Source organism: Tursiops truncatus, chromosome 6, assembly GCF_011762595.2.
Source record: "Tursiops truncatus isolate mTurTru1 chromosome 6, mTurTru1.mat.Y, whole genome shotgun sequence".
NCBI lineage: Eukaryota > Metazoa > Chordata > Mammalia > Artiodactyla > Delphinidae > Tursiops > Tursiops truncatus.
The window spans coordinates 111,374,003-111,387,590 of record NC_047039.1 but is presented as its reverse complement, the minus strand read 5'-3'; the positions used below and the strand labels follow the sequence as shown (position 1 = coordinate 111,387,590).

At 43.8% G+C, this 13,588-nt stretch overlaps 2 protein-coding genes across 9 annotated transcripts in view; both read left to right on the top strand.

Annotated features, from left to right (window-relative positions):
* TTF1 (transcription termination factor 1) overlaps positions 1-11,843 on the top strand; it is a 34,228-nt gene extending 22,385 nt beyond the window's left edge. Inside the window, exons 10-12 of one of the 4 annotated variants that reach the window (XM_019920255.3) lie at positions 1,453-1,538; positions 1,687-1,764; positions 2,651-2,711. In XM_019920255.3, coding sequence (XP_019775814.1) covers positions 1,453-1,538; positions 1,687-1,754 — 154 coding nt within the window. In that variant the 3' untranslated portion in view covers positions 1,755-1,764; positions 2,651-2,711. Of the gene's footprint in view, positions 1-1,452; positions 1,539-1,686; positions 1,765-2,435; positions 6,874-9,904 lie in introns of those variants that run through there. The other 3 variants (XM_019920257.3, XM_019920252.3, XM_019920251.3) reach the window with 3 other exon arrangements.
* Positions 11,844-12,870: 1,027 nt separating this feature from the next.
* SETX (senataxin) overlaps positions 12,871-13,588 on the top strand; it is an 82,360-nt gene continuing 81,642 nt past the window's right edge. For 4 of the 5 annotated variants that reach the window (XM_019920211.3, XM_019920210.3, XM_019920208.3 and 1 more), the window contains exon 1: positions 13,067-13,535. The gene's annotated coding sequence lies outside the window, so the exon portion shown is untranslated. The other variant, XM_073806734.1, reaches the window with a different exon arrangement.

Here is a 13,588-nt window from a genome sequence, read left to right as displayed (position 1 = left end):
CAGGTCATTCCCTCCCTTGCCTCCACGTCGCGGTTTCCTCATCTGCGCAGTGGTTTAACAGGACCATGATGAGGACGACAGCAAGGAGACAGTGCGTGGCACGCAGTGCGCACATGGCGGGCAGCTGCTGCCATGAAGAGGCAGAAAGAGCCCAGCCGTCTTGTACTTCCACATACCTAGCAGATCCAGTTATTCCCACTAATCATATAACAACTAGATTAATTAGTCACTGAAACAAATATGCCACACTTTTATGGCTTAGGAAGTGAGTGCCCAGGAAGTGAAGTTAGTGATTTTCACTTTAAAAAAATATTTAAGATGTGGTTGTTTCTGTCCTACTTATTGTAAATGGAAAATGGATTTGACTCACCAGAATATCGTAAGCATCCACTTTATTTAGCTTTGTAAAGTAGAAAATCCAGACCCCTGCCTTTGCATTGTGACAAATATATAGTTATCCTAAATGTGGTTAAGAGTGTAGGATCTGTGAAGTGTTGCCATTGGCAGCAACATGGATGGGCCTAGAGATGATCATACTAAGTGAAGTAAGCCACACAGAGAAAGACAGATATCATGTGATATCAATTATATGTGGAATCTTAAAAAACTGATAACAAATGAACTTATTTACAAAACACAAATAGACTCACAGACATAGAGAACAGACTTATGGTTACCAAAGGGTTAGCGGGAGGTAGGGGGGTAAATTAGGAGTCTTGGATTAACATATACACACTACTGTATATAAAATACATAAACAATAAGGACCTACTGTATAGCACAGGGAACTATACTCAATATCTTGTAATAATCTATAATGGAAAAGAATCTGAAAAAATAATATATATATATATATGTATAACTGAATCTTTCTGCTGTACCCTTGAAACTAACACAATGTTATAAATTAACTATACTTCCATTAAAAAAAAAACTGATATCAAAAAAAAAGAAAAAAGTAGAATTCGGAGTGGACCCAATTGAAGTCCCAGCCCTTCCCCCCTTATTCACTGTAAGATCTTGGCCATCTTCTCTTGGTTTCACCATCTCCAAAACGAGGGATAAGCGTAGGAGCCCCCTCGCAGAGTGGTCGTGAGGGTTATTTGTTGCTCTGCGGAGAGCCCTCAGGGTGGGGCTGAAGACAATGTTAGCATGAGCCCCTGTGAGCTAGCGTTACACCTTGTCTTCCCAACTGGTAGTTTAGATTGTTCTAGTTTAGACAGAATTCGTCTTGTTGTACTGCTGGTTTTCTTCCTTTTGTGTGTGTGTGTTTAACCAGATGAACAATAGCTTTTCATATGTGTCTTATTTTTCTCACATGTGTAGACATGAGGATTAAGAAAGCTGCTTAGATCTGTAGACCACCCCTCAATCAATGCACTTAGTACACAGGACTGAAATGATTAACTTTTAAACTGCCACTAACTTTTTGACACCTTTTCCTTTCTAAAGGGATGTTCCTCCATCTTATGTCCAAACTAAATTTTATAAGCTGAAAGCTACCTGTGTTCCCTTTTGGCAGAAGAAGACTTTTCCAGGTCAGTATTTTCGGTATCTGAATAATTAAAAGCGCAGCACATGGGGACACACGCTGGTAGTGTGACCTTGGGTAGTGACTTCTGGGAACCTCAGATTCTTCAAATGGAAAACGGTGAAAATTGGCAAATTATAACCCCTACCTGACAGGACTTTCAGAAGTACTAAATGAGATAATGAGCTTGAAAAGTGTGGTCACCAGGCTGCCGGGCGTTTAGCAAGCACTGGGTGAGTAGCTGCGCGTGCTTCTGGGTTGCACAGCACACGTGCTCACGTGCACACGCTCACACCACATGCCTGCACACACACTGATCCACAAAAAACTGGAGATACAGTTTCTTCTCTGCAGCCATTTGTAGGTGGTTTACATATGTAATTCCCAAACCTGGAGTATCAGAGTCAGGTGGGGAACTTGGGAAAAAGGTACATACCTGGGTCTCATCCCAGACCCAGTCGATCCTAGTCTCTAGTCTGGGTCCAGAGGCTAGGTTTTTCTCTAACAAGCTCACAAGTGAGTCGCCAGTGGCCTGCCCAGCATCATTGTTTGGGAACCGCTGGTTCGGGTAACACTGCGCCCTGCAGTGTGTGACAAAATGCTCCTTGCGTTCAGCAGACACCACTTCTTGGGTTTGAATCCTGGCTTCGCCCTCCTGACTCTATGACTTTGGATGAGTTTCATAATGTCTTTATGCCTCATTTGAAAAACGGGTGAACAATGGTGCCTACCTCATAGGATTTTTGAGAGGACTGAATGAGTGACTATGAATAAAGCAGTTAGAGCCAGGTCTTGCACACAGTAATGCCAGTAGCAATGCGTTGTCGTCATCCGCACCGTCTGTCCTTTGACCGTGGGAAGAGGCTTTGTCAGATCATCTCAAGATTCAATTTCTTTTCTTTAGAGATTATAGACTACCTTTATGAGACTAGTCTACCGTTGCTTAAAGAAAAATTAGAGAAGAAGATGGAGAAAAAAGGGACTGAGATCCAGACCCCGGCAACCCCCAAGCCAGTCTTCCTGTTTCGAGACATCTTTTATTGTGACGATGACAGTGAGGGAGAAGACGGAGATGAAAAATGTTAAGCGGCTGATACTCTCTCTTGTCCATTTTTCTAGGTCTGGTTGTGTTTATATACGTGTCAATAAAGCTATTTTCACTATTGATTTTACTGAAGAAGGTGCAACAGCCAAAGGAAGGGTATGAAAATAATAACATATTGTGGAGCATTAAAAATTGATTCACATTTCATATTCAAGTTTGTCTGAATGTGAAAAGAAAGGCAAGTGTATGAGTTGATTTAATATTTTCTGTGCTATTATATTGAAAATAATTACAACTAATGGTTTTCATACAACAGCAGGATCCCAAGTCCCTCTAATGGCAGCAGAGGGTAGTCATGTCCGACGAACAATTTCTTTTTTTTTGGCTGCGCCACATAGCTTATGGGATCTTAGTTCCCCACCAGGGATTGAAGCCAGGCCCTCGGCAGTGAAAGCGCAGAGTCCTAACCCCTGGACCGCCAGGGAATTTACCCCAATGAACATTTTCATGATGTGGATTCAACTATACGTGCATTCAGCAAAAAAGAGAATGTTTACAATTTTAATAATGCATGCCATTTTGCTTTCTGTTTTTCAATTGTTTAGATGTATATTTTAGTGTGTGTGCGTATTAGGTAAGTGGTACAGGGAAGTTTGTGTTCCCGCAAACTGGTTTTGGTTCCCATGTGCCTGTCATGGTGTGCGTATCTCATCTTCCTGAGTGTGATTCTAGTGTTTAAAGATAGGTATTTTTCATACAAGATGCCCTCTCAAAGCCAGTCACAGAATTCATCTGGTGTTGAACTGGAAAAAACAAAGAAACCAGCAATCTCTTCCATTGCTTCTGGAAAAACTGCCTGTTAGACTTCCCTTGCTGGCAAGGGAAATAAAGTGCCCAGGCTTCTAGCCTCATCTGTACAGGGGAGAACATAGAAAGGAAGGTGTGGGTGAGCAATATCCCATAGAGTGAGGCCACCCTCTGGGCCAAGGTGCAGCACCCTTGTCTCCTGAGTGTAGCATCGTGATGTGTGATGTTGGTCAGTTCATCCACAAAGCTAGGCATTTTTCCAAGCTTGCCGTCATCAGGGAAGGAAGAATACAGAGAAACAAGTTTAGGAGTCCTCAGTCACCAGTATATCCACAGCACCTATCATGGTGTTGTGCAAATAATAGACACTCGATACATATTCAGGGAACAAATGAGTATTTTCTTTTTAAAAATTTATTTATTTATTTTTGGCTGTGTTGGGTCTTCGTTGCTGCACGCAGGCTTTCTCTAGTTGCTGCGAGCAGGGGCTACTCTTCATTGCAGTGCGCGGGCTTCTCACTCTGGTTGCTTCTCTTGTTGTGGAGCACGGGCTATAGGTATGTGGGCTTCAGTAGTTGTGGCCTGTGGGCTCATTAGTTGTGGTGCACGGGCTTAGTTGCTCCGCAGCATGTGGGATCTTCCTGGACCAGGAGTTGAACCCGTGTCCCCTGCATTGGCAGGCGGATTCTTAACCACTGCGCCACCAGGGAAGTCCCAGAACAAATGAATATTTTCTTTTTAATAAGCATTTTGCCTTTAGTCACCTCCTTCTATCTGTCAAACATACCAATCTCCGGGCTGATGGGAATATAAATTACATGTTCCTTTTGGAGGACAATCCGGTAGAATACATCAAAGCCTTAAGAATGTACATATTCTGAGATCCAGCAGTTTCACTTCTAGGACCTAAAGAAATAATAGAACTAGTGTAAAAGAGTGGCACATTTATAATATGAAAACTAGAAAAATATAAATGTTCTTTAATAGGAAATTTACTATATATGATGGTATATTCCTAGAATGGAATATTAGGCAGTAATTAAAAATGATAATGAGGGACTTCCTGGGTGATGCAGTGGTTAAGAATCCGCCTGCCGGTGCAGGGGACACGAGTTCGATCCCTGGTCTGGGAAGATCCCACATGCCGCAGAGCAACTAAGCCCGTGCACCACAACTACTGAGCCTGCGCTCTAGAGCCCACAGGCCACAACTACTGAGCCTGTGTGCCACAACTACCGAAGCCCACGCGCCTAGAGCCCGTGTTCCACAAGAGAAGCCACTGCAGTGAGAAGCCCGTGTACCACAACGAAGAGTAGCCCCTGCTCGCAGCAACTAGAGAAAGCCCATGCATGGCAACGAAGACCCAACACAGCCATAAATAAATAGATAGATAAATAAAAATTTTTTAATGATAATGATAGATTTGGTTAACATACAAGGCAAACAATATAATCAACTAAAATACATACTGTTTTTCATTCAGAAGTGTACATATTATCTTCTTAATTTTGTAACAGTAAAAAAAAAAAAATAGGGACTTCCTGGTGGTCCAGTGGTTAAGACTCCTTGCTTCCAATTCAGGGGGCACAGGTTCGATCCCTGTTGGGGGAACTAAGATCCCACATGCTGCGTGGTGCGGCCAAAAATGAAAAAAAAAAATTGTGTAAATAGAGATGCATTACAGTGTAAGGGAGGAATTAAACCCAAAGTGTTGACAGTGGTTCTCTCCGGGAAGTGGGATTGTAAGTTTATAGGTTAGAAGTCTTGACTTGCAAGTGCCAGAAAATCAGACTCAGATAGATCAAAGGCATCTGGGGACTCTCAGACTGAAAATCCAGAGGGAGAGGATGGATCCAGCTACTCAGAGTCCCCAGAATGTGTTTTCTTGCTGATTCTCAGCTCTCCCTTCTCCAGAGTCCACTTTGTCTTCAATCCACACGAGGGGGCCCCTTGGTCCTGAGGGGTGCCTTCATAGAGCCCCATGTTATAGCATCCTTCTTATTATTACTTAAATAGAGGATGCCATTCAGAGAACAATAGCTCTTGCTTAAGTCCTGGGTTTTGTTCCCAGTGCCCAAATTAGAGCTTGTGCCCAACTCTGAGCCATCACTGTAGGCACAAAAATAGGATGGTCTTCAACCCATCTGGGCTCATGTCTGGAGCTGGGATTTAGCTCAACCTGCCTTAAATGGCTGAAAGGGTAAATACCCCTGTGGAAAATCATGGTTCCATTAGCAGAAGAGGGGAGTGGACCCTGAGGAAGCGACCCACACACGTGCAGGACTGTGGGTAATTACCTGTGCTGTGAATTTTACCCAATAAACTTGTGTACTTGGTAAAAGTTTAATTTTTTAACTTTTTCTCACCCCTAGCTCCATGCCCTTCCCCCACCCCACCCCCCAAAATCTTACTTTTGCCAAACACCCTTTTGACATACAAGGATCCAGGAATTTGGAAGAAAAAGAAGGGAAGGGTAGACTGTATTTGTCAAATACAGGTCCAAGAGAAGAGAAAAGGGAAAACCATGAGTTTGGTTTGAATGTGTAGACTTTGAAGTATCAACAGGGCCCATTTGAGGAGACCCCAGTCTACTGCATGGAGAGAACAGACAAGAACAAACCACACTAGAGAGGTGGGTTGGTTTGTTAGCTCCCTGAGGGTGAGAGTTGGAGCCATGAAATGGACAACCCCATTTACGGCAAGAAAAAGGCAGAAGAGGAAACGTGTACTTGGCAGGGAGTGGAAGAGGAGTAGACTCAGAAAGTGAACAAGGGTAAAGAGAAGAAGGTGACCCATCTAACAAGAAACAAGACCGAGGAACAAATAAAATTGCTTTTAAACAGTCTTGACTGCATAATGTGAGCGTCCTTGGCCCAGTCCTTGGCCATTGAGCACTCTTCAGTAAGCATGCCTTTCAGCTCTTCATCTTAATTTGGAGACTTCATCGTCCAACAAAGAGGTCCAGAACTGCAGTGCACAGGAGTGTGTAATCAGACCATGGCATCTGTTCTCCTCAGAACACTACTTTTAGTTCAACAAGCATCATGGACCACATGCAGTGAGCCAGGTACTGTTAGGAGCTAAAGATGCAAGAGGGAACAAGACAGACTTGGTGCCTGTTTTCTTGGAGGCTACACAATCTAGCACTTTCTGAACACCTTTCCCAGTCCATCTCCTGAAATAACACGCCATAGTTCTAATTCTTCGACCTCAGCAAATAATCCATCGATCCATCAACCCACTCCTAGCCTACCCAAGTGTCCATCCTTACAATCCCTCCCTTCTGAACACCCTCGGCTCTTCATTCTCTCCCCCTGGTACTTCCCTGCTCAAGACCCCAGACCTGGATGAGCCCTTCCATCTGCCTCCTGTCTGCACCTGAAGAGCTGAATATTCCTAGAAGAAAGTCACACAGCTCAGCTGGTTTAATGACCGTAAACCTCAAAAAGACAGTGTTGCCAGCAACCCCCTATAAATTTATTTATTTATTGTTGGCTGTGTTGGGTCTTCATTGCTGCACGTGGGCTTTCTCTAGTTGCCGTGAGCGGGGTTACTCTTCAATGCAGTGCGCGGGCTTCTCATTGTCATGGCTTCTCTTGTTGCGGAGCACGGGCTCCAGGTGCACAGGCTTCAGTAGTTGTGGCACGTGGGCTCAGTAGTGCCAGCAACCCTCTAATAGGCTTGCTGTTCTTTTACCCACATCAGCTGTGTCCTACATTCAACCATCCCACAACCCTCTTCTGCCCTTTTCATGATTCACTGAGAAAACTGAAGCCATCCCCCATCAAATCCCTCTTCCCTGCACCAACCAGTCAATCCTACCTCCATCTGTATTCATCCATCCTACTACAGGCTGAGTCCCTACACCTGAGCCCTGCAGTCTGTCCCTTCACATTATCTCAGAGATTTTGGTCCTTTGCTGATCCTTCTAAATTGTCAGTCTCACCTATTCTGCATCGCTATCACCATACAAACAAGCCATGGTATTAGCTATCTTTGATTCTATACATGTAGAATCAATTACCACTTTCTGCTACACTCCCCCCACTGCCTCCAACTTCTAAATGCTCATGTTCCTCGAGACTTTTTGGGCTCTTCACGTTCTCCCGATGCCTCGAAATAACATCTATGTGCTGATGGCTCCCAAATGTGTAGTTATAGGTCAGATTCTCCCCCAAACTCCAGGCTACCTGCCATCTCTATTCAAACGTCTGAGCCGTTTGACCATAAGGTTAAAAGGACTTTAGTTTTTCAGAGTAGTTTTAGGTTCACAGCAAAATTCAGAGGAAAGTACAGAGATTTCTGAAATACCCACTGCTTCCCCCCCCATATGCATAGCATCCCCCATTATCAACATTCCCTACCAGTGTAGTACGTTTGTTACAACTGATGAACCTACGGTGACACGTCATTATCACCCAGAGTCCATAGTTTTCATTAGGGTTCACTCTTTGATATGTACATTCGATGAGTTTGGACAAATGTATAATGACATGTATCAGTCCTTTAATATCAGAGTACTTTCACTGCCCTAAAAATCCTCTGTGCTGTGCCTGAAAGCTCAGTCAATTCACAAAGAAGATACACTAATTCTCAATCTGCACATGAAAAGATGTTCTACATCATTAGTTATTAGGAAAATGCAAATGAGGCACAGTTTTAACCCATTGGGATGACTGAAATTTAAAAGACTTACAATAGGGATAGTATTGACAAGGTTGTGGAGCAAATGGAAGTCTTATACTTTTGCTTATGGTAATTTAAGACGGTAAAATCACTTTGGGAAATGGATTGTAAATTCTTGTAATGTTAAAGACACACCTACCCTGTAATCCAGCAATTCCACTCCTGCATATTTGTCCATGTTAACTGAAAACGTATGACCATTAAAAGACTTGTACAGTAATGTTCATATCAGCTTTATCCATTAACAGTGGAAAACTTGAAACCACCCAATATTCATCAGTGGATGACTAAAAGAAAAAAACCAAATTGTGGTGTATTCATTGAATGATACCCTTCTCTGCAATAAAAATGAATTGCTGATACATACAATAACATCTGTGAACCTCATACACTTCATGTTGAACAAAAGCAGATGGTCAAAAGAATACATAGTGTATAATTCCATTGATAGAGTTCTAGAATAGTCTAAATGAATCTATGATGATAGATATGTTGATAGAAGTCAAATCAATGTTTCCATTGGGTGAATGGGGAGAAGATTTTCTGCCAGGTGTCCCAAGGGCACTTTTCTGGCAGGAAGAAAATGTTTTATATCCTGATTAGAGATGGTTACATGAAATTACGGAGTTGTTAAAATCCCTCAACTATACACCTAAAATGTGTACTTACTGTGTATAATTGTATATAAATTATATAAAGTTGACAAAATCATGGAATAAGAGGCTACAGTGAAGGTTAATGATGATGAAATAAATAGAAATTATAATATAACAAATATTTTAGTAATTCATTAAGAACAGATCCATTTCAAATAGAAATAATGTGTAACATGTTCTTGGATTGTTGGTAATCCAAATAATGATGAGTAATGAGTCAAATGATCAAACTGGAAAAAGTACTGAAATTTTGACATACTGACATCTAAAACTCACAATCTGTAGCTAAAAATGAGAAAAATCTATGACAACCTAGTAGTAATGTGTTATCAATTCCAAGTATTTAGGTTCAGTCATTACACCAGAAACTTTATGTGTCCTGAATTCTTACAGCTTATCTGTGAAAAAAGGCTTGATACAAATTTTTTTTAACTTGACAATCCTAAAATTTGCATATTATAAAATGAAATATTAATTTGAAACTTTCATAAACGCAATAAAATTTCATCAATCTTACTAGAAAAAAGACTGAATTACGTTTGTGTTCCTTGTATAGAAAATGATCTTCAACCTCATTGCTGAGATAAAAGTGTATGAAGCCCAAATATGTAACTTTTATAGAGTTGTGTTTGCAGCTTAAATATTTTTTTCTGAATTTTTAATATTTGTGGGGTTTGTCCGTTTTAAAGATTTGTAATTTGTGCTATTCATTTCAAATAAATATTAAAGACACCCCTCAAGTTGTGTAAACTTTGGGCTCTACAACTCCTGAGCATACCTTGGATCAATGAATCTCTGAGTGTAAAAAGCAATTCACGGAAAAACGCATTCAGTCTAATTTGATAAAGTTCAAAAACACGCTAAGCTTCATTATTTACAGATTAAAGACAATATTACCATTTGTAATACGTGGTAATATTATAAGGTAATAAACGTGGTAATATTATAAGGAAAGAGCCACAGCGGGCTCAGAAGCAGGATGAAATTATGACTTCAGTGGCCCTAGGTACTTTTTGCCTTCAGGGGCACTTTCCTCCTTAAAAATATCAACATTTATATTTTATGACTGTATTGGTATAAAGACAAATAAATGGTAAATATTAAAAGATTTTCTTCAACCTAATGTTCCACTTGTTTTCTGATTTTATAAGAAGTTAAAACATTTCTTTGTGTCCCTAGCCCAAGCTACCCTGTAAAATGGAGGAGCCCCTCCGTTTAGGATTCACGGTAATATTCCGTTTCTTACACCGTGGTGAGTAGATTAGCGTTTTATTGCCGGGAGCCACATAGGAAGTGCCTTTGAGTCTCAGCACGGACGAGACCCTTAGTGTCAGCAAAGATGGTGCTGTCAGGTATAAATATGGAAAAGCAAAGTTCTCGTTTGCAAAGCTTCCTGAACACAGGGTTTTTTACATTCCCCCTACCCTGTTGTTCCATGAAGAGCAGCTCCCTTTTTTACTGTGGCCAGGGGGCATATCTTTATATCATGCCCCATACATGGAGTTGCCTTGAGCCAAGAGCCTGGTATCCCTGGGCAGAGAAAGCCCTTCCTCCCTGGGACTTCCTGCTGATGAAAGTTCTTCCTTCCTCTGTCCTGCAACGGCCCCTCTTGCCCTTTTGCCAAGAGGCGCTCTCTTCTCACAATCTCCTTGCCCAGGGCTGGTGCCTGGGCTTTCCTGCCCACACTGAGGTTGAGGCCTCCTGGTGGCTGGTGCCGTGTAATTGGTCTCTCTTGCCCAGTGCTGTAAGCTGGGCCCTCTCTGGAGGAGAAACCTGGGTTCCCGAAGACATGTGATCAGAGCCGGGGCCCCGCCAGTTGGCGAGGGAATCCCAGGGCAGGTGCTGGGCGTGGAGGCCACGGGGGCATAGGCTACCAAGGTGACAGAGAACTGACCTTCTCTGGGGGCGCTGCACCTCGCTCACTCGCACACCTCACATCTCCCTGCTTGGCCCCGGAGGATGGCTGGTTAGCCAGAGACGGGTAAGATTCCTCAGGGAAGGAACAACCTAAGACAGGCACAGTCGCAGAGGGGCCATCAGGAGAGAACTTGGGGGCCAACAGAGGTGGGGCATAGACCCTCACCCCCCCAACTTTGCAGGAGCCTGAACCCTCACCCCTTTTGAGAGAGGTCTCTTGTCCCCATGGCTGCTTCGCTTCCCACGCCCAGCTCAGATGGGAACCCAGGTAGCAGACCAGAGACCTGGCCAATGGCAACTGCTCTTCCGCCGCAGCAGGGCTTTGTTTCCCATTTCCTCCGTGAACCACAGCTTTTCTCTGTGTGGAAGCAAAGCTTTCCTCTGTGTGGCTCCCCTTGTCTTCCCCTGCCTTTGCCTAAGGTGATTTTAATGGGATTGCTATTGGTGTTAGGAAATGTTTCCAGCTCCGATGGAGGGTTTAGAGAAAGACCCCTACCTATAAAATTAAGCGGGATTGTGATTACTCCGGCTCCCTTAATGATTATGCCTGAAATTTTTATTCCCAGGTTGAGGCGTTAGGTTTAAGGAAATACAATAGAAGCATTTATGTGGCAAAAGCCTACTTTAGAAAACAAGTTGAATGAGTTATGGCCTTCTTGGGGAGGTAGAGGTAGGTTAGGAAATTTTTGGGTATGGTGGTGGGAAGGTTTTATGCTACAGTGGGTACATAGCAAATTAGATAGAGTAGGCTACTTGGTAGCCTTTTATAAGTAGAATTGTTTTTTGTATAATTTAGTGCCTTGTTTTGATCATAAAGGTAGAAGAAAATAGTCTGTAAATATTTATAATTGTTAAAAGAATAATGTGCTTGAGTTTGTGCTTTGAATAGTTGGCTGATTGAACAAGAACATACAGGTACAAGAACATCTAATTTTCTAAGGAAGACGATGAAACCGCAGACTGTGTTCCTGACGTAGATGTGACCAACATGTACCTAACCACAGGAGATGAAAGAGACTCTGGGCGATGGGAAAACTACCTAACCTGTTTTAATCAATCTGCTGATGTAAATTACCTTTGTTTTGTGACCTATGTGGGGGAATTTTTGGCGTGGGAATGAGGATGTTGAATTTGAAAATGAGATCACTTTATAGTATAAAAGCTTTTGGAATCTTGAAAATAAATTTGTCAGATCCTTGCATCCTCTGAGGTGTCTTGAGTTCTGTCCACGCCGACTCCGTCTTCCCCTTTGGGTGAATCCTGTTCAGCTGGGGCTGGTCCTCGGCATTTTATAAATATCCCTTCATGGCTACTTTAATAAAAACGTATGTAATACATTCTTCAAGGATACACATTAAAGTGGTTATCTCAGGAAAACAGAGATTCCAGTGATTTTTTTTCCATCTTCTCTTCAAAAAAAGTGGTTTTTTTTTCCCAAGAGCCAGCCAGATCCCTAGTTTTCAAAAGCATTAATATTATTTTAAAAAGGATACCTACACAGGGCTTCCCTGGTGGCCCAGTGGTTGAGAGTCCACCTGCTGATGCAGGGGACACGGGTTCGTCTCCCGGTCCGGGAAGATCCCATATGCCGTGGAGCGGCTGGGCCTGTGAGCCATGGTCGCTGAGCCTGTGCGTCCGGAGCCTGTGCTCCGCAATGGGAGAGGCCACAACAATGAGAGGCCCACGTACAGCAAAAAAAAAAAAAAAAAAAAGATACCTACACAATTTATAGTGCAATATAGTTCCACACAGTTTTGTAACTTTATTTAAACACTGTATTTGAATTTGGCCAACACAGCCCACCAGGCAGGGAAAAATCTAGAAACGAGAATAACGGTCTTCGCCTCGCGCTCGGTATTGTTAAATTTCCATAACGGGCATCGGGGCTTTCCGATAAGCCACGCCCCCTTTCTGGAATGTTCTTCACCAGGACCCTGCCCCCTTCTTCCCTGGCTCGCCCCTTCTCTTTCTTCCGTTAGGGTTCTGTTCGGTAAGATCGTCGCTGGCTGACCTGTCTGGATCGGGCCTATCTCAGCCTCTTCTTTCCTTTAGAGCCTTGATCAGAACTAGTAATTATTTCGTTTTTCTGTCTCCTCTATTAGAGTATAAGCTAGTGGTGACGCCTCGTCGTCGAAGTCAGTAGTAAGCGTTAAAAAAAAAAATGGGTAGGCTTCCCAGGGGGTTTTACTGTTATATTCTGTACTGTTTTTTCTTTTTCCAATACTTAATGTATCCCTTTTCTATGATACAAAGTATATATTTCCCCCAAATTACGTGTTGATTACATATTATATTTTAGGTCTTTAAAGGAAATCTAAAGAGAAAAAAAATTCCTTCGCAACCCGTAACACCCCTGCTGAAACTCCTAAGGCGTCGAAAAGAGAAGAAAAAGGACTGGACGGAAAAGACAGCAGGGTAGGCGTCCAGGTCGCCCGGGGTGGGCGCGTCGGCAAACGGCCACTACCCGGAGAAATCCGGGGCAAGGCCGCGGTGAAACCTCGGCCTCAAGCTTTCCCCACGCCCCCCCCGCCCCTCACGGACGCTCCTGATTGGCCGGCCGCGGGAGCCCGGAAGTGACGCCACACCGGGCTTCCCGGCCTCCCGGCGGAGCCCGGGCGTGTCTCTTCCCACGCCCCGCCCCTCGGGGCTCCAAAACAAGAAAGCGGCGGCCGGGGCGGGGCCTTCCGACGGCCGACGCCGCGCAGGGGGCGGGGCCTGTGCTCGGGGCTTCCTCGGGTTGGGTGGTCGGTTGCGGAAGGAGGCGCCGTAGCGCGCGTCCGCACTTCCGTTCTCAGCCGACTGTGGAGTCGAGGCATGGAGGCGGAAGGGGGTTAGCGGCCGGGAGGAGGCCGAGACGGTTGAGGAGAGCGGCGGACTCGCGGCTGCAGTCCCGGTGAGCGTGGGAGCGCGCGCGGCGTAACCGTCGCAGCGCGTGAGGCCTGGGCG